The sequence below is a fragment of the Galleria mellonella genome, unplaced genomic scaffold (assembly GCF_026898425.1).
Source record: "Galleria mellonella isolate WM207_F2 unplaced genomic scaffold, CSIRO_AGI_GalMel_v1 utg172, whole genome shotgun sequence".
In the NCBI taxonomy this organism is placed as follows: domain Eukaryota; kingdom Metazoa; phylum Arthropoda; class Insecta; order Lepidoptera; family Pyralidae; genus Galleria; species Galleria mellonella.
This window is the reverse complement of record NW_026442015.1, coordinates 6,095,465-6,117,804: the sequence shown is the minus strand read 5'-3', so window position 1 is coordinate 6,117,804 and position 22,340 is coordinate 6,095,465. Positions and strand designations below refer to the sequence as shown.

Below are 22,340 nucleotides of genomic sequence, written 5' to 3'. Positions count from 1 at the left end.
ACACAACCGTATCTAAATTTAAATATCTACTTTTAATCTAATGTATGCACACAAAAAGTAATAATTTTGTTATTTAAGAGTCGACACTAGCTTTATATTGATGAAATGTAAACAATAGAAGTGTTAACATAATAAAATAAATAATAATCAACAGATGTACAACTATTTAGACTTTGCCTCTGTCTAAAATAATCATACCGATAGACATAATAAAAAATGTACCTACTTTATAATATACAATGTTCATGTTCTATGAATTGACCTTATTATGAGCGCCAAAAACTTTACAGTTTCACATATTAAATTAAGCTGCCCTGAAAATTGGTATTAATATTTATTTGCCATTCTAAATTGCATAAAAAGTTATTATAGATAAATTGAACCAACTTGACATGTGACTTAAAACTGTCGAGTTTCTAAAAGTTTGTAATCAACCTCCTGGTTACATAAATGTTATACAAACAGTTTTTTATTCGAAGTGACATCGACCTAAACGTGTCAACGCAACATCGTCTATTGTTGCTGGTTTTATTTTTATAAAGCAAAATGTATTTGTCTATTCCTTAAGTATTGCTATTTAGATATAAATAACAGTAAGAGGGTGTAACAGTTTGACCGGCGCGGCCGGTGGCGGTGGCGGTGGCGCGGCGCGAAGGGCGACAATCAGCCGGAGGCAGCTGACGCCAGACCCTTTCATTTCATATTTACAGGGACGTGCCACATGAAATAATAATTGATGGAAAGACGCGCGTATTACGGAAGTGTCCTAGTGTTTTTAGACAGAGAAATAATTAGTATTTTTTGTAATAGATTATTGTACTAGTCAAACTGTACACATTCCCCTAAAAAATTGGGAGTTATAAAAAATCTCCAATGCTAACATGACGCGTAAAAAGAGAATATTCCTTAGAATAGTATAAGTAACAATACTAAAGATATTAATAAAAACAAAAAACATATTATTTATTTGTGGTCAAATATTTATTATAATATCCCTGTCATTTTTTATTCAAATAAAAAAGGGTTCGTTGGAAACAATATTGTAAACATTTGTAGAGATATTTATTTTATAATCATTCAAATTCACTTTATTTGAATAGACAAATAAAAAGATGTTGTATTGACATTTTACAATGCAAATATGGCCGTCAATCAAAAGTCAAAAAGCGCGCGTAAAAAATAATAAAAGAGTAGGTAGGTAAAAAGAAGAATCGTTCGCAATTCAAAATAAATAAATGCAAATATTTGAAATTGGAACGGCCGTGAATGTAAACATGGCGGCGTTTGAATATTCATTAGAAATATGAATATTTCAAATTTCGAAGCGTTCGCGTCCGAAAATCAGATTCATTGGACGTGGTAGAGATGTAGTTATAAACAGAGTAAATCACACAAAATAATACTTCAGGGAGGCATATTTTTACATTTTCTTGGACTATAGACGAGTAGGTATTATTATATAAAAAAAATTGCAGTTTGTATATTTTTTTAATTAAATACATATAAGTTGGTACCTATGTAACTTATATACATCGGGACAAACTATTCTAAATATCTCTGAAGTTGAAGCAAAACAAATAGTATTTAACAAAATATAAAATTACAATAAATTCAGTCAAGCGGTTTCAAAAATTAGTGTGAACGAATATCATGACACGGGATTGTTAGGTATCCAACTAATATTATAAAAAGCAAAATTTTTTTTTAACGGATAATTTTTTTTTTACCTATAAAAAGCTACAATCATAGATTTTACAATATCAGTGAGGAACTTAAGCTATATTTTGCAAACTGCACGAAAATATGTATCTAATAGAAGGCATTAGTGTCTAAGATACAGGCTAGGCCTAGTTTAGACACTAATGTGCTGGGCATAATGCTACATTTTATACACATATAATTCACTTTGAAATTTCTGTAAGCCCATGACTGTATATTTATATGCAATAAATCTTATATTATTTTATTAAAAAAAAAAAAATTAATTATCTACCCATACGAATTTGTAGCGGATTGCTAGATATAATTAAAACTAAAATATTTAGTCTATGCTCAAATTACTCTGTGAACAATTAATTATACGTTTTTTTTTTAAATATTAGTTTAATTAATACCTTAACAATATTTTAATAGTGTCTATTTTCCTTTTAACTTTCAGTTGCTATCTAAAACCAAAAAGCAGACTCGCGGAGTGCATTCTGAATGCCATACATTTGAATATATAAATAGAAAATAAACGCAGTCCTGTCTGTCCAACGAATACCTATAGCTGCATAGTTATGTGCAACATATTATTGTTTTAACTTTAAATTCCTGCTATAGCTGATTAGGAGTACTATGAAGAGTTCAATGTGACAGTATTTGCATCTTAGTACTTTTTTTATTGCTTATTATTGGTTGCATTAAGATTGTCGTGTGGTCCCGGCGTAGAAGAAGCTACCTCTTCCTATCCCGTGGGTGTCATTAGAAACGACTAAGTAAATTAATAGTCGAGAAATGGGCAGCAGCATCACTCTTAAAACATTTTCAATGCCTAATTGTGGTTGCTAATTTGCCTGCCAAGCGTGGCAGCTACAGGCCAAACCCCACTTTTGGGGGAGGCCTATGTTCAGCAAAGATAGTAAACGTCTGATATTGACGATAATTATATTCTATAAGCTAAAAATATGATAAAATCAAAGTTTAATTAAAATTGTCACAGTAATAATCGTCAAATGAAATTAGTAAAAATCGAAAGAATATTAGTTAGAGAACTGCAAAGTCAGTTATTCGTTGGTTTATATTTTCATTTAGTATCGAAACAGAGGGCCTACTATGAAATGTTTTCCGAAATTTCGAAGCCGAACGAAACACAAATTTGATGTTAAAATTACATAACACTTACCGTTTAAAGACATTAAAAATATAAAAATATTATTCCTTTGGATGTTTATGGTAGGATTTATGACGAACGAAATGTTAAGCTCCACTTACTGGGCCGATTTAGGTATGAACGAAAACACGAAATTGACCCCCATGTTATAAATAGAAAAAATACATAAACAAAATATGATTGTACTTAGTATAGTATTATATAAACTGTGGCCGTACTAAAAAAAATGTAAAAAAAATAAATAAATGGAACGCATCATAAAGCTGTGTGCACATCAGCGCGGCGGTATCCGCTCCGCGCCCGTATCCGCAATCTTGCCGCACTCCTTGCTTCTGACGTTAAATAATTGCTGGGCGCCGACCGCTCCGATATTATCGCTTAGAAACCATAGAGCCGGCGTTTATTTTTTATATTTCCGGTTTTATTATCTTAATTTAATTATATTGTAGTTTTAGATAAATAGTTTTTATGTTATGAGAGATTGATTTTACAATTGACAATATTTTTTAGAAACCGAACCGACCACTATTTTTTAAGATATTTTTAAGATCAACAACTGACGGAGAAAAAAGCTATGGACAAATATAGTGTAGGACGACCTTCTACTAGATGGAGTGACGACCTCAAGTGCATTGCAGGGAGTCAATGGATGCAAGTTGCACACCGTTCTTTATGGCGTCAATGGGGGAGGCCTATGTTCAGCAGTGAACAGATAATAGCTAAGATAATGATGGTACCTAATATTTTTTTCTCTATCAATTATTTTTTCTTTTTAATCAAATATACTGAAACAAGTTATATTTATTCCTTTGTGTCAACCACAGAATTGTTTGGCGCAGAGAAGAGAAACAGAGAAAAACTTTCAACTATGTGCAAATGCCATATATGCTTTATTTAAGAAGTCAGCTCTCCTCATGGAAATTAATTTTAAATACGCTAATGCTATTAAGGGATTGTTCTACCAGTGATATTGAACATTGTCATAAAAAAAACGACAAGTAATTATGAACGCATCATACTAACACTGAGCGTTCAGCTATTAATATTGGAGGCTTAACATTTTTCGTCGTTTTTAAACATTTGACTCACAAAATTTCGGTTTTGATATATTCATATAGGGGGGAAAGTAATGGAGACTGAGAATTCCATTGCTAGCAATATACCCAACCAGGTCGACCTCCTCGCGATTCCCCCTGGAAACTATCATGGTTAATTCCTGATGAATTTATCATGATGGGCTAATTGGCCTGTTTTCATTCTCATCTATCACCCTTCACTGGTGCTCCGCCAGCGTGTCCCGTTAGCGCAGGCGGGGTTGCCATTCCATTGTCACCCATCAAAAAAAAATATTCATATACAGTATAGATACAATTTTCTTTTCTGCGCAAGCTTCTTTTTTTTTTTTTTATACAACTTAGAATGGCTTATTACTTATTTCGATTTCACTCTGTATAATAGAAAACTACGAGAAAAAAATTAATTAAAAAATAACAAGTAGTTATGAGCCTGACATATTAACACTGTGCGTCGTGCTATTAAGATAATATATAAAAAAAAAAATGCCGTTTTTGACACTTGTCTTACGAAATTTTTGTATTAATTTTTGTTTTTCATAGATAGATTCTACATTTTACGCACGGCAGACCATTCCAAATAATATTCGGGATTTATTTAAAACCTGAATATTAAAACGCATGCACATAAAACAAAATAATGGAGAAGGTGTCATACAAATAGCGATACCGAGTAACAGCGAAACTGAACAAACGACAGAAAAGACGTGAAAATAAGATCGAAACAAACCACTACAAATAAAACATGCTCGAAAAGTATTAGTAAAACAATAATAGAGATGATGGATGCGAGAGATGAATGTAAGCATAAATAAGAAGGGACAGCGCTGCCAAGTACTCTCAAACTAACGACCTGGAAATGAAAATCCGGGCCTATGGATACTCCACAAGGGGGAGCAACGGAAAAAAAAACCATTCCAAATGGATCCTGTGGTAAGAAATATAAAAATGTGCCGCGTCTATCAGGTGTTAGGTCTACGCAGGGGGAGGCGGCCATTGAAATTTATTTAATGACAGCATCCAGTTAGTGAGGGTTGAGACGTGACGCTATGCAGCTCCGCTGTGACATCTTTATTAGAGACGTCGCGGATCAAAATGTCCATGGTTTTTAAAAAATAAAAGTCATGTGCAACATTACCCATAACGGTAACTGTAACATTCGACTAATGACGTCGCTGACAAATATTGATTTTTAACCGACTTCAAAAAGGTTTTTAGTTCGGTTGTATTTTTTTATGTTTGTTATCTCATAACTCCGTCAGTTGCAAACCCATTTGAAAAACTCTTTTTTTATCTGAAAGGATATATTTACAGATTGGTTCTATAGAAAATTTATCAAAATTGGTTAAGTAATTTAATTTTTAGACCAAAATAACAGATTTTGTCACAAATGAAATGGCTTTTTTATGGGAGAGACAGAGAGAGATAGTGAGTTTGTAGGAAATTCGTCTGGTTGCGTACTTCTATTACATTCTGCCGTGAAGCATTTGTATTCGTATGGCTGTGTTTCAGTTTGAAGGGTGGAATATGGCAGTGAATTTACAGAGTACAGGGGCATAACACCAATGTCATTCCTAAGGAGTAACCTCAGAAATAGCAACGCATGGAGGGTGTCATAAGTTATAGAGTATACTCTGTTAAGTCCATGGTACTTTCCATCAGGTGGGCCTTCAGCTTAATAATAATAATAATAATAAACTCTTTATTGCGCACAGTAAAGATGTATACTTTTATACAGAACATATACAAAAGGCGGGCCTTCTCTTACAGACAACCTGGCTTATTTATTATTTGTATATATTTATTATTTGGCTTATTTATTTAAGTTGTGTAAAAAATATGTTTTAAAATCACAATATTATTATTATTATGAAATTCGGGGGTGATTGACCATATCCTCACCTGACGTTAAATACTATAAGAAGATGCACGCAAACTCTAATGTCTTATTTAGTTTTTATAGACGATAAATTGTAACAGTTGGAAAACTGTAATTTATTTGTCAATTTTGTGAAACACACAATTTTTGAAAAACCTGTGATTTAATTTAATGTCTACAAATTTAGATAAAATATAACGCACTATGTGTTTGCCTAAATCGTTGATTATAACAAATAATCTCAGACTAAACTAATGGAACAGCTTTCTTTACTAGCGAGCCCGCATCAGCAAAAACGTAGGTCGACCCTCCCTTAGAAGGAGCGACGGCCTCATAAAGGTTAAAGACAGATCTTAAATCTCCATTTATAGTGTCCTGTTCACTGAATCAGTATTATTAAGTTTATACGACAGAGACTCGCGACGGTGAGTGAATATGATTAAACGCGGCAAAATCGGCCGGTATCCGATAAAGTCCTCAGTGTATATTAACCCTAAGTAAAAATCCAATACAAACAACTGAAACATTCAAGGGAGTAATAACTCGAGAACATTCAATAACCGGCAAATCTGTTCGCGAGTGCCCTATAAAATTCAGAAATCGTAAAAAACCCTGCAAACAAGGAAACGAAACGCTTATAAAAAGTAAAACTCGACCCACCAATACAGTGCGGCCACACTTTTATATCGAATACGAATCGCCCAATAGAAGAGGGTTTTAAGACGCAATTCCGAACTATGACCGTCTCTTTCCAACTCGAGCGGGAAATATAGTCTTGAAAATAAAACGTTTTGTCTCAAGACGCTCAATACCATAGAGAATGCGATATATTTTTTTTATTATCTGCCATTTTGTGAAATTATGTACCGGTGTATTGGAACAATCGGCCTGTATGGTTTTGGCGGGCAATTTGCTTGGCGCCATGTTGCCTAAACTCCTTTGTGAAGGGAGAATAAAAGGTATATTGTTTTTGTTTTCAGATTATGTTGTTATTGCTTGCTGTATTGCACGTGAAAGGGGAAATGGGCCTCGATTGAATGAGTAGTTGAGGATACAAATTTAGATCTATTTAAATATACTGTCTACCCCTGTTTATTATAGTTAAATTTATCAATAGTAGATAAAGATTTTTATAAAGAGATCGATGTCAAGATTGAGATAAAATCAAGGTTGAGATAAAAGGATTCTATGAAGTAGCATTTTTTTTAAGTAAACTTAATAAAAATCAATTTTGAATTGTCAAAAAAACTAACTAGGGCTGAGAACTGAGAAGAGATGAGATTAGCGTTGAAGTATTTAAAAAAATTCTAGACGAAGGGTCTGGCTTTTTCAAAAAGGCACATTATGTATATTTAGACCGATAGCCGAAAACTCCGCTTGCATCCTGAGGGTAGTACCAGATAATTCTGTGGTGGGTACGGCACACCGGTCCCCCCTTTAAATACGCCTATGAGCATAGGTACTTTAAAACTACAATAAAGTTACCAGCTACTCAATAATAAATACTACATATTGTCTGCTAATTATCTCATTATTACGTATTACGAGAAACAGATGAAGTTTTATATATATATATATGCTGACTCATTGTGCTTTTGTTTGCTACAAAGCGATACCTACATTGCTACAAAAATATTCACTCAGGATTTCGTCCGAGAATAGTCCGTAATTCGAACAGTACTCGCAAATCTTAGTTTTTATGGTTATTTTGACTCGTTCAAATTATCTATTTCCTTAACGAGTATTCGACTAACTGTTAATTCATTGAAGACTATCTCTCGGACCTCTATATATTTATTAAACATCCTTAATTACCATCTACTGTTTAATCAAGTACCATCCGGCTCGAAGGGCCATTTTATACTACTATAATAATTGCACGCAACTGGTACGTATATTAAATAAAAATAGTTTTAACGTAAATGCTATACTATATACTACACTACACTATACACAATAATGTGAGATCCTTCAAACGTAGCGTGAAAAAACACTTAGAGAATCGGCATAGTGCGGCTAACAGTTGAGATGGGTGAGGATGAGGTGGGACGTTCTATTTTCGGTTAATCGTCTTCATGAGCCATATTGTCCCTGTGTTCGTTCAGGATACTGTGAAAAAACTGTTAACAATTGTGCTATTTCTTTAAGTTTTTGCTTTGTTATCATAATATGTTCCTGGGTGAGTGTATTGGAAGACTGTTAAGCTAATCCAGTAGATATAATAAATAAATATAATATATAATTATTCACTTGCCATATCAATCATGATAATCTGGAATCGAATGTGAACCCCAGTTATTCAACTAAGAAACCAAAGCGATCCCCTATCGAGACGCAGCCCCTAATTCGATAAACGCCGGCAATTATCTGTTCTACTCACCCCCACCCCACCCGTTTAAGCTGCTAAGATTGCCGTTTCACCCTCTTAGTTATTTTTGTCAAATCCAAATTAATATCAAGTGATATATTTATTTCAATCTTATTAATATAATAAAATATGTTACTAGTCGATGTCTATACACAGAAGATATTTAGGAAAAAACGAAAATATAATTTCATTTTACTCTATACTTGGCTGTCTTTTTTTTACAAAAAAAAATATTTTGTTGATAAGAAAATAAAATAGTCCAATTTATTATACTACGATCATAGATAAAGAATCGAATAAAACATATGAGTATTAAATAACATCTGTGGAAAAAAAATCACAGATATAGATTAAGGAACGATATGACATAGATTAATACCTGGCCTACAGATATCTATTATATTTATATTATATTTGATTCTCTGTCTACGCTGTTATATTTAAAAATAAATTAGAGAACAGACTTCAATCTTATAACAATACACCGGTATGCCTTTGTCACATTTTATCAATTTAAGAAAAATGTGATAGGGAGGGTAAAAGTCGATTACTTCCGCATTTTCCCGGTAAATGCCGTTTATATCTGCGGGGTCCGAGTTTATTACGAAACATTTTTAATGGCCGTCGGTTTCCTTTTATATTTTGTGAGTGGTTTAATATTCTCTATTAATTTTAAGTAGATTAATAAATTAAAAGAAGAACAATGTTCCACGAAATATTTGAATGGTATCATCATACTGCCTACTAATCTTATAATAAACATACAGGTTTGTAAATATGTTTGAATGTTTGTTGCTCAATCATGCTTAAACGGCTGAACGGATTTGAATGAAATTTAGTAAACGGATAGGTTATATCCTAACTTAACATTTAAGGTACTTTATATACTGATTCACGTAAGCAACATCGCTGTAATATACATATATGTTCACTACACAGCTACCTAGTGGTACATACATAATATTAATTATTTTAGTAGTAAAATAGGAAAAGTAAAATATACATAGTTAGTGTAATAATCATTTATAAATTAAAAAAAAATAATGTGAAAAGTCCTTTATCTAAAAATGTAGATTTTCCTAAAATATCAACTTAATTCCGATTAAACGTGGAGGTTTGCGCGCCATTCAACTGAGCAAAGGAATCAAATCAATGCGGCCAACAAAAAACCCAACCCGTTCGGAATTCAAAATTCAAATATCGAATACGACCGGTAATTGTTTTAAAGCTCCTTTTCTACGAGGGGCGGGGACTCGCCCCTTCAAGCGGCTGTTTGTGACAGACCCCTCCCTTATACCCTCGGGGGTAACAGTTTTTTGTAACACCCTATGTTGCTAACCCCTGAACGCGTTCGCTAAACGCAACCGAAACGTTCACGTTCACGTTAAAATAATTTCATCATATTTACGAATTTATTGTAATGGCGGTAAAGTTTGTTTTGTATTGATATGTTTATTTGTAAGGTAATAAGATAGGGTTATTAATTTAAATTGTTAAATCGAGAGCATACCTAAAAAAGAAATGCGTAAGTAAAAAAATACGTATATAATTTTTTTTTTATATGCTGTGAATCATCTTTGTGGACATACGTAGTACGACGTAACTATTTTTTTTTTTATTTTGTCATAATGATTTCTATAAATACGTTGTACAACTAAGTCATTATCATCCTCATACTGTTTGAACACTTCTGAACACAGGCCTCCACCTTCGGGAAGTTTTGACAGAAGTTGCCAAGCTTGGCAGGCGGGTTGGCAACCGCAGTTAGGCTTTGGTGATATTTTTAGAGGGATGCTGCTGTCCATCTCTCATCTCTTACGTCACCAATGAGGAAGAAAGGAGAAAGATAGTGGTGGGCTATTCTATGCTGGGACCATACCGAACAACTTAGTACCTACTGGTTATTAGAACGTAATTGAATTTTGTACCTTTATCGTGTTTCCTAGTTTTTTAATGGGAGATAATGGAATAGTAACCCCACTCGCGCTATCGGTATACACCGGCGGGGCACCAGTGAAGAATGATAGGTGAGGATGAAGCAGCTTAGTTGGCCCATCGTGACGAGTTCAACAAGAATTGTTCACGATGTTTTTCAGGGGGAACCACGTGGGGGTCGACCTGATAGGGCATATTGCTAGCAATGGGGCTGTCAAACTCTATTGTTAACAATCCCTTTCCCCCCCCCCCCCCATGTTTCCTAGTAGAACACATTAAAGTATTTATTAATAGTTCGGAAGAAGAAGAATCCTCTTACCTGACTATCCTTCAAGCCTAATTTCTCCGCTAGCTTCTTCCTGTCCGGTTTAGAGATATATTTCTGGACTTGGAACCTCTTTTCCAGACCCTTGCGTTGTAAGTCCGAGAACACAGCTCTTCGCATCATGCCTCGACGAGGTTTGCCTTTGAAATAAATTCAGAATTTAGTGTATTATTTATTATTATTATTTTATGTTTAGAACAATATTAAAAAATGTAATTTACATATTTCAAATGTTGTAAATATTAGATATGTTTATTTAGATGTACTCTTATGTAATATATAAATATGACTTTATTTGATACCACTAAGGTTACAAACATGCATGTGTTAGATATTTATTTTAAAATAATTTAATTTTCTTAAATATCTTGTGTTAAAATGTGTACCTACATTTATTAATAAAAATCAGATTAATTACATTAAATATAATAAAATATTAAAATTATTATTATTATACCAAATTTTGTAATGTATATAAAACACTAATTTATATATATAACTGATTTTATAATTATTTATTGTCATGATACTTAAATAAAAAGTAATGAAATTGTAAGAACACGTGGTCTCACTGACTTGTTCACTCGAATTCGGCTCTATAGATATAAAAGATTGTTACTTGGGTGGGGAGGCATTTCTTGTCCAATCGTTGAACAGAGCGGAGCTCCCTGACGTATCAAGAGTGAACAAGTATAGTGAACCACGTGGTCATTATATAAAATATACCACAATTATTGTTGATGGAAGTCCCAAAGAAGCTATAGTTAAATAAGTGTCAATGGACTAACAGAAGTTGGGTATTTATGTTATATTATTTGTTATATCTCATATACAAAGTAAAATATGTAAATATATGATATAATAGTATGATATCTAAATTAAATGAACTGTGAGTACTTGTGCTTCATTTCTATTTATTACTAAGACGCTTACAATCTTTATATTGCTAAAGAATATAACATATACCATGTAAAGTTACGATTACGTAGTTAAATCACTATGAAAACATATTACCCCACACAACATATTATATATATATATATATATATATATATAATATATATATATATATATATATATATATATATATATATATATATATATATATATATATATATTATAAATAATAAATACAGTTCTTTAATTTTTATTTGAGACATGCAACCCGTTTGATGGTAAGCGGTCACTGTAGTCTATGGTCGCCTCTAACCCCAGGAGTGTCATGTGCGCGTTGCCGACCCAGAAGAGACCTTTTTGAAGATTTATATTTTTTATTGTATTTATATAAAATTAAAATTTAATACAAACGCACGTAGCGCACTAAAGTATTTTACGTTCTCGTATTCAATTATTACAAAGTTCCATATTTAAAAAATTTAAATTTTTTTATAGATTCTATTTAATAGACAATAGTATGCTTATTGTATCTTGTTTGCCATTTTACATAAAAAAAAAAAAACAATTTAATAAAACAATTTCGAATTGTATCTAGGTACTCACTAATAAGTACCTACTCACCTCTTGAACTATGCGCCCACGGGAAGCCTCCGGGTAGTGGGAACACTTGTGTGTGCGCTTGCGCCGGTCTCACTGCAAAAATAACATACCTACAATAGGAATACGAAAATTCAGTGAATTTAAAGGACATAAAGGAATAACACCTGAGTCCTCAGAAATGGCAACGCATGGGGAGTATCATGGGCGAAACGGTATACTCTGTTAAGTCCATGGTACTACTCATGTCTATAGGTGACGGGGTTACCAGTTTCCTTTAGGTGGGCCCGTAAGCATGTTTGCCATTCTAAGTTGCATAAACAAAATAGGTATACGAAAACTCACGAAACGATATCATAAAAAAATTATATGTACATTCAAAGAACCTCAAAATTATCTACATGAGCTACACCGTTTAGATCAAGTAGATAATTTTAAAGTTCTTCGATATAGTGGTCATTATGATATTAATATGATTGTTGTATGAAAAGAGACTTTTTAAAGACTTTTTTTTACCACTCACAGTTTGGTAAAATCCTATTCAACAAATTCTATTTCTATTAACAGAACCAAATGGCAAACGGACTCGGGAGGCGAAATTAGATTAGAAAAAACTGCATTACAATAGGGAATAGTCAATAATCCACGCACAATACTAATTCACAAAATATGATAGCTCATTGATATTTCACAATGGTGGCGATGTAATAATTCGAGCGGGAAAAAAAAATGTGCCAATAAAACGGAAAAAAAATGGGTTGTGCGGTCTCGCCCACTGGACTGTGGTCGTTGAAAGCGTTTTATTATATTTTTTTTTTCGAATATTTAATATATCTCGTCTTAGAAATGACGTTTCCGTATTAAATTTTTTCGTAATCTCCCCATAGTTTCTTTGTTATGAGAAATTTTTAAGTAAGCAGATACCTATTTATTGTGAGGAGTATTTATAATCTGAAATCAATTGATACAACCGTTTCGGTCAACGCTCACATGAAAGAGAAAGAGAGAGCGTATGAACACATTTAAGTTTCAGTGAATTTACAGGGTACAGAGGAATAATACCTTAGTCCTCAGGAATGGCAACGCATAGGGGGTATCATGCGCGAAACAGTATACTCTGTTATGTCCATGGTACTGCTCATGTCTATAGGCGACGGTTACCACTTTACATCAGATGGGCCGTCAGCTTGTTTGCCATTCTAAGTTGTATAAAAAAAAATATTCATCACATATCATATCAGCCTTTAACTGTCCACTGCTGAACATAAGCCTCCCCTTTGGGGTATATTGCCAATAATCACCACGCTTAGCAGGCGGAATGGCAACTGCAGTTAGCTTTTGGAGATGTTTGAAGAGGGATGCTGCTGCCAATCCCTCGCTCGGTCTTAGTCGCCTCTTATGACGCCCACGGGAATGGAAGGAGTGGGCTATTCTATACCGGGATCACACGGAAAAATAAATAGAGATTAATAATATAAATTATTATTATTAAAATAAAATAATCTGAGAGTCGGAGGTAGGTTTAACCACTACAATATTAAGTGTTAAGTCGATCAACGGTAACAGTCGACAAATATCTCTGACCACCCCACCAGGGATTAGAGTCGCGAGCATATTTATTATTATTTTCGGTACACAATAGACAACCTAATAAAAATAAGTTCATCTATTCTTGTATAAACAACACGTATCCAAGGCCATAAATTTAATCACTAAAAAAAAAAAATAAAAAACATATTACCAACCTCGTAATGTTTATCTTGGAGATTAACACAACAATAGCTTATTTTAACAAATGCCCATCAAATTGAGCGTGCGGGGAGACTGTTGTTACAACTAAAGATTTGTTGTTACATTTTACAACAAAAGATTGCCTTTTTAACGTTGTGGTGGGCGCTCTTTTGAACGCGATTTTTTTTTTATTTTTAGTCTATGCTTTATTCGTCTTTGTGTTTCGTTGGTTATAAAAAAATACATGTATTGCATTATTATTGTGATAATACCGATCCTTAAATATATTTGGAAATGTTATTTTCTTGCGCTTTTTCTGGTATGAAGTAATGTGGTGATAATCGAAGCAGGAATACGGGTGCCGGGATTGAATATAGGTTTTTTTTTATACAACTCAAAATGGCAATCAAGCTGTCTCACTCTTTCTCATCATTATTATATTAGCTTTCAATGTTCACCAGGAACATAGGCCATCTCTATAAGGGGAGGCTTAGCCAGAAGTTGCCACGTTTAGCAGGCGGGTTGACAATCGCAGTTAATCATTGGTGACAATTTATGAGAGACGCTGCTGCCCATCCATTCGACCATTGAGCTTTATTTATTTATGTATATAATATAGAATAGTGGATATGTAATAAACTCTATCATGTCGGCCTCCTCACGTTTCCCCCTGGAAATGGTTTCCATCCGTGGTTGATTTATTATTGAATTTGTCACGATGTGCCAACTGACTTGCTTTACCTTTTTATTATACAACTTAAAATGGCAAACAAGCTGACGGCCCACCTAATGGAGAGTGGTAACCGTCGCCTATAGATATGAGCAGTACCATGGACATAACAGACTATACTGTTTCGCCCATGATATCCCCCATGCGTTGCCATTCCTGAGGACTCGGGTGTTATTCCTCTGTACCCTGTAAATTCACGCCAAATCCCACCCTTCAAACCGAAACACCTGCTTCATCCTCACCTATCATCCTTCACTGGTGCCCTGCCAGCGTATATCGATAGCGCTGGCGGAGTTACCATAATTTTATCATCAATTAAAAAACCTTCCTATATCACTTCCTCCACATTCATACATCTTTCCATACATCTTTCCATACGGGCTTACTTACCAGCTAAGTATGGATGATGACAATGCGCCAGTAGATGCTGGAGGTGCTGATGCTGTACTGGTATCGGGCGGCTGGCTATCGGCTTCGCGATGGGCCACGGACTGTTCATCATCGGTTGACGGTATTCTGCAATGAACGGCAAACATTTAACACATACATAGGATCTTCATCATCATCATCACCACATCAGCTTTTAACTGTCCACTGCTGAACATAAGCCTCCCCCTAGGGAGGTTTTGCCAGTAGTTGCCACGCTTGGCAGACGGATTGGCAACCGCAGTTAGGCTTTGAAGATGTTTTAAGAGAGACGCTGCTGACCCAACCCTTGCCTTCCCTTAGTCGCCTCTTACGACATCCACGGGAAAGGAAGGGGTGGCCTATTCTATGCGGGGACCACACGGAAAGATTTTAAATCACTATATATACTAGATTTTGCTCTCTACAAATAGGTTAGGGTTAGGTTGAAATTATTATGAAATCCGTCTGTAGAAAACACTCGGATTTCAGTAACAGGAATACCAATGAAATACTTCTTGATGGCATACCATAATAATATAAAGGCCAGTTTTTAACTTAGACCTCGAAGGTTATAATAGTGAAAACGTTCTACAATTTAAAGTGTAAATATATGTAATATATATATATATATATATATATATATATATATATATATATATATATATATATATATATATATATATATATATATATATATAATTTAGTACAGCAGTGTTTACAAAAGTCGTTTGCTTGGCTACCTCTGTTCCATTCGTGTTTCTACCGTGAAGCAGTTGTGTTTGCATGGCTGTGTTTCGGTTTGAAAGGTGGGATATGGCAGTGAATTTACAGGGTACAGAGGAATAACACCTGAGTCCTCAGGAATGGCAACGTATGGGGGTTATCATGGGCGAAACAGTATACTCTGTTATGTCCATGGTACTGCTCATGTCTATAGGCGACGGTTACCACTTTCCATCAGTTGGGCCGTCAGCTTGTATGCAATTCTAAGTTGCATAAAAAAAAACACGGCATTCAAACGTAAAATCTAATAAGATAAAAAAATTAAGTTCTTTTTTAAATAAAGCATTTTTCAATCTTGATAAAAATAATAAATGGCACCAAAATGTGAAACCCTTCCAGTAATAAAATCATCATTAAAATCGGCTCGGAATTAGCTAAGATATTGTGTAATACGTAATTTACACAATAAAGAACTCTCATGTTCTTTTGAAGTCGGTAAAAGCGAGTGAAACTCGGAAAGCGTAGCAACCCGTAGCAGTGCGTAGCAATCTATAACAAAGCGTAGCAACCTGTAGCAACGTCCAATCCCATAATTAGTTCAAAAATATATTAATTATATTTACTTTAACAAAAAATATAGTCATATATTTATCAATGCTGCGAGGATCGTCATTTCGATTAATAATTAAAGATTACGGCTTTACAAATCAGAATAAAACGAGCGGTACAGCATTAAGTGCCTTAATCGCGTAACACCATTATAAATACAATACGGAGCGAATATTCTCAATTGTTGGTGTACGGTCCAAGTTTGGAGCGTAGCGATTTTAATTCTCATCGTTTATGTGATTTAAAAATTCAAATAAAAAAAGTAATGAAGTTTATTTTCTGATTTATTTATTTATTCATATTAATAAACAACGAAGATAATGAACATTTAACCTTTTTATTGTGGAATCAACAATTAATAATCAAGACATACCGAATTTTTAATATACCGAATAATGATTTACTTGCATTATTGTAATAATAATAATAATAAACTCTTTATTGCGCACAGTAGAGATGTATACAAGGAGTGTTTATACAGAATGTGCATATACAAAAGGCGGCCTTATCGCTAAAAGCAATCTCTTACAGACAACCTGGTATTGTATTAAATTTCTATTTAAATTAAAATCCAATAATATTATTTTTAACATTTTTTAATGATTCTTACATACATATAACATACATGTGCAACAGGAATTTTACCCTGCCCGCATCGACGTCTTCGCAGCCGCTGCTAGCTGCAGTCCGCATTGCGAGGCGAGAGGCTGTGACGTAAAGCACCGAACGCCCCCTAACGGAAGAAGACTTCCGGATGAAGTTGAAACAATTGTCGGAAACGACAAACACGCCAAGTTCATAAAATTCCCGTTTGTGCATGTATGTTAAACCCAATAAGATAATATAAAAATTGTACTAAACATATTAATACGTGTAGAACGACCCTTTAAAGATGGAGATGGAGTGACGACCTTAAATGCATTGCAGGAAGTCAGTGAACGCAGGTGGCACAAGACCGTTCCTTTTGACAATTTGAAGGAGGTTCAGTTGTGGACAGATAATGGCTGAGATGACGATGATTATGATATTAATCTTACACAAGACTAATATTTTGTCTAATTAATCAACGGACAGTAAAAAGTATTGAAATTAAATTAAAATTATATACAAATTGTATTTCACTTTGAATATATAAATAAATTTAAATAAAAATATAAATTAAATAGGCTTTTTTCTTTAAAAACCGTCACTGAAACGTGAGCTATCACACTTTCCGTGGGGAGTGTCGCGTTTTTACGTGCTGTTACGTCTGCTGTCGAGATATTAGTTCCCGCGCGGGAGTAATATCGCTTCCTCTCGTGAGTGGGGCCACGCGGCGAGCACCCCACCGATTTCTTACCACCCCCGCTGTCAGAGCCACGCCGGGCTTAATATATTGTATAGCCTTTGTAATGCCATTAATCATGTTCCCAAAGCATTTTGTTTTTGACTCGCGTGTATTAATTTAAACTACCTATGAAGGGTGTTTCGGATGTTTAGATATGGGACCATAGGAAAATCATGGGTTTTATTGATCCTTCATAGAATTTTTATGTGTATACTAGCTATAGCCTGCAGTTTTACTTGCATGGATTAGTATCATTATCATATTAGTTAGGATTCCCAGTTTGGGCGTCGAACAGTCGACACTAGGCTCCAAACAGCAATATTTGCGTAAAAATGCCTCGTTTAGAGGTGAAATACGTGTCGCAAAACATGCGCGGTAGGAGATTGATGACTAATATGGATGGTTGTAGAATTTCTGGTACTAATAGTAGCGGTCAATCTTCGAGTGTTGGCAGTCACACACATAGTAATGGTAGCGGGATTAAACAAAATAATTCTAAACAAATAACCAGTGATATGGATTTCCGCAAAATAACACCTAGTTCAGTAAAATCTTAATGAATATTTCCTATCTAGACATACATACAGGTGAAAACAACGTTCTACAAGGGAAAATTAACATTATTGGTAAAGAAACATGACACATGTTTCATGAACGACATAAAATTTTGTACCTCTCGATACTTGATATACAGATGTGTTGTTTTTTTACCAAATTTTAATTCAAACCCGTTTAGAAATGAAGCATGATTGTAATTATCTTGCGGATATGTATTTTTTTATCGTTGAGCTGTCAAACACACATACGGCCCGCCCGATGATAAGCGATTATTGTAGACCAGTGGGAGACTTTGTACAAAAGTCGATTGCTTGGGTACCTTTGTCCCATTCGTGTTTCAACCGTGAAGCAGTTGTGTTTGCATAACTGTGTTTCGGTTTGAAGGGTGGGATATGGCGCGAATTTACTGGGTACAGAGGAATAACACCTGAGTCCTCAAGAATGGCATCGCATGGGGGGTATCATGGGCGAAACAGTATACTCTGTTATGTCCATGGTATTGGTTCATGTCTATAGGCGACGGTTACCACTTTCCATCAGGTGGGCCGTCAGCTTGTTTGCCATTCCAAGTTGTATAAAAAAAAAACATTATACGTGTGTTTCTGACCCTGAAGAAATATGATAATAATGAGGGAGTTCATATAATTTCTTCGTGCATGCCTTTAGCCGACTTCAAAAAAAGAGGTTACATCATAACTCCGTCACCTATAAACCGATTTAGAAAACTCTTCCATCCCATATGATTTTTATCAGAAACATGAGCACATTGGACCCCGCATTAGGCGAGACTGCACCGCGGGAGTTCATAAGGGATTATCATGAATTTTTTTTATACTTTTTCAAACATCGGCATACATTTCATACATTGGCAAACAAGCGTACGGCCCACCTGATGGTAAGCGGTTACCGTAGCCTATGAACGCCTGCAATACTAGGGGCATTACGCGCGTGTTGCCGACCCTGAAGAATCTCTTTGAAGAGTGGGACATGGCAGTGAATTTACAGGGTACAGAGGAATAACACCTGAGTCCTCGGGAATGGCAACGCATGGGGGGTATCATGGGCGAAACAGTACACTCTGTTATGTCCATGGTACTGCTCATGTCTATAGGCGACGGTTACCACTTTCCATCAAGTGGGCCGTCATCATCAGCTTGTTTGCATTCTAAGTTGTATAAAAAAATTATTGATTTATTTATTAAGCTATTTGATAGTACCATATCATACGAATAAAGTACCACAAGTACAAAACTTAATGTTTTAAAGTAATTAAAGCGGTCGACAAAATAGAAAACAAGTGTGAAATCGGGAAGCGATTATTACCAAAACCAATTAAATCCTTATAATAATTATAATTAGAAGTGGAGAGGGCATACGTTTTAAATCGAGGGCTGAAGTTTTCCACGTCGACGCCTCCCTCATCCCTTAATATTCCCTGAGGGTGCGTTACCCCTAGTGGAGTTTCGCTTAAGAGATTTAAGAAGTTTATTCCACTCGGCGTTCACCACGCCTCTCATTAGCTTGTAAGTCAGTTTTTCGCTAAGTGATCTTTATAGTGACAATTAATTTATAGAAAGAGACGTATTATGGCGCTGTGGAGGATACGTTGCTTTATATAAATGTGCCGCGTTCGATTCCCGGTCGGGTTAATTTAAGAAATGAACTTTCCTGAATTTGTTTAAAGCTGGGATTTCTGAGTGATGTCCACAGATAATTATTAGCCAGTTTATATATTCTAGCTTGAGAAACTGGCTACCAGTAGCCGGTTTAGAGAAAAATATTTTTTTTATCTTTTTTTATTTAAGAGTTTCCTCTTGTAGGCGCAACTATTTCATATATTCTCTTCCAGCCAGTTTTATGCCAAACTATTTATTTATATATATATATATATATATATATATATATATATATATATATATATATATATATATATATATATATATATATATATATATATATTTTAATTATATTTTTTTATTATTATGACAGAGATTCGTAATTGCATGAATTATTGGATGTATTAAATTTATTTCAGTAATAAATGTAGTCTACAAATAATAGTACCTTATTCTTTGATAGTAAGTCAGTGCTTACCATGAAAGAGTAAGCTTTGAGATATGATGTAAATTGCTAATAACATATTAGCTATGCCAGAGGCAACGAAGACAGCCATGAAACTCTTGATAATATTTACGGGTATTGTTATTTAATAAATTACCTGTCCAGTTGAAATATATACAAAATGTCAATTCTTTTAAAATTAAATTACGATCCCTTTTATTGGAAAAATTCTATTACTCCGTTCATGACTTCTGTACCAGTGATTAATTTAAATACCAGAATTAAAAGTAAATTTGACATATATATATATACTGTAACATCAGGAATATCACGCGCGCTTTGCCGATCCTTAACAATCCTTAATACGCCTTTTTTGAAGAATCTCATGCAATAATCTCTTGGGAAAACCTCGGCAGGAAAATCATTCCACAACCTGAGTGTCGGAGGAAGCACCTCTGAAACCGCACAGTGTTTATTATATATTTTGTTATGTCCATGGTGCTGTTCATGACTATAGACGAGAGTCACAACTTTCTGGGGGTGGGGGGGAGGGGTTAGTGAAAGTTAGCAATGGAAACTACCACTCCTATTGCTAGCAATATATCCTGTCAAGTTGACCTCCACGTGGTCCCCCTGGAAACCATCGTGCTGAACTCCAGGTGTATTCATCACGATGGGCTAACTGACCTGCCTTTTCATCCTCATCTATCATCCCTCACTGCTGCCCCACCAGTGTATACCATTGGCGCAGGCGGGGCTACCATTCTATTATCATTCATTAAAAAAAATCCATCCCGCCAGCACAGGCGGGCTTACCAATTCATTATTATACATTAAAAAGTCACCACTTTCTACGAATTGAATTGTTAGTTACAACCAAAAGAACTAGGCACGAAACAATAAACCGTTATAGCCGAATAAAAACCGTTATCGTTTGTAATAACGTTATTTAATTAACTGTTATTCGTTAAACGATTGAGTGCGAGGTTATCGCTCGGGCCGCTGGCGGCGACAATTTTTGCGGCGAAGTGTGAAAATAATTGATTTCGAAGGGGACGAGCGGCCGCTGTATCGAAAATTAATTCTGGACACTGTTACAGGTTTTGTTTTTTCAAACACGTTTTTTTTGTACGCATTGTGTTGGTAACACTGTTTTTTTCTTCAACAGTGACTATTTAACGTCTAACTGAAAAAGGTTTTTCATAAAATACACATTTATATTTATGTACATAATATAGAGTTGTTACAATATCTTTATGAAGAATAAGTACAAGAACCCTGTTTGAGTGTAGCAAAATTTAATCGATATGTAGCTTATATTATACATACCGATGTATGTATAATATAAGCTACATATCGATTAAACAAATATAAGCTAACATCTAAAATGATATCGATATATCATTTTAGATGTTAGCTTATATTTGTTTCTTTTTACAAATAACCACTCGTTTTTAGAGTTGTCATGCAATAATTTCGATTTAGGTACATTGAATAAATGAATAAAAATTAAAAATATCAAATTAATCATATAAAAGTGAACTGAAGTCAGTCTGGTTATTTATTCTGGTTATTAATTTTAACTAGTTGTTTTATGCTGTGCTAAGTTAGGATATAACCTATCCGTCTACCGAATTTCACACAAATCCATTTAGCCATTTATGTATGCAAATGTATGTAAATAACAATCATCTAAATATTGAAACATTTTTTGAAAATTTTTTACATTTATAAGTAAGATTATTTCAACAGTATATTCAGTTAAGCTTACAAATGAACTATTACAAGAACAAAAAAAAAAATTAAAAAGAAATAAATTTAGCGGCTTTTTTTAAATTAAGTTAAGTCATATTTGTCAATGTGTTATTAAATTTCAAAATCTAAAATGAATATACGTTATTAAGTGTGCATTAATGAATTCTTTTGTAAAACCCAGTATTATAAAAAACAAACTATTAATTTATATTCACCGCTCTTGGCTATTCGTATTTAATCTTGTTTTATGAAGAAATTGTTTTTTTTTTTTTTATTATAGTCAAACGCTTTATATCTAAAGGTCGAATATAAATTCAAATTTCTTTAATTTTTTATATCAGAATCATATTTATTAGTAATTGAATTAAAACTAGTAAGTAAAGAAGTTTTTTTTTGATGGGTGAAAATGGAATGGTAACCCCGCCTGCGCTAACGGGATACGCTGGCGGAGCACCAGTGAAGAGTGATAGATGAGAATGAAAACAGGCCAGT

The 22,340-nt window shown here is 34.2% G+C and overlaps 1 protein-coding gene across 1 annotated transcript in view; it reads right to left on the bottom strand.

Annotated features, from left to right (window-relative positions):
* Positions 1–22,340, bottom strand: part of LOC113513652 (homeobox protein DBX1) — a 36,605-nt gene that overhangs the window by 4,233 nt on the left and 10,032 nt on the right. The window contains exons 2-4 of the mRNA XM_052893048.1: positions 14,798–14,923; positions 11,971–12,042; positions 10,447–10,592 (exon numbers count right to left, since the gene is read on the bottom strand). Coding sequence (XP_052749008.1) covers positions 10,447–10,592; positions 11,971–12,042; positions 14,798–14,923 — 344 coding nt within the window. The remainder of the gene's footprint in view (positions 1–10,446; positions 10,593–11,970; positions 12,043–14,797; positions 14,924–22,340) is intronic.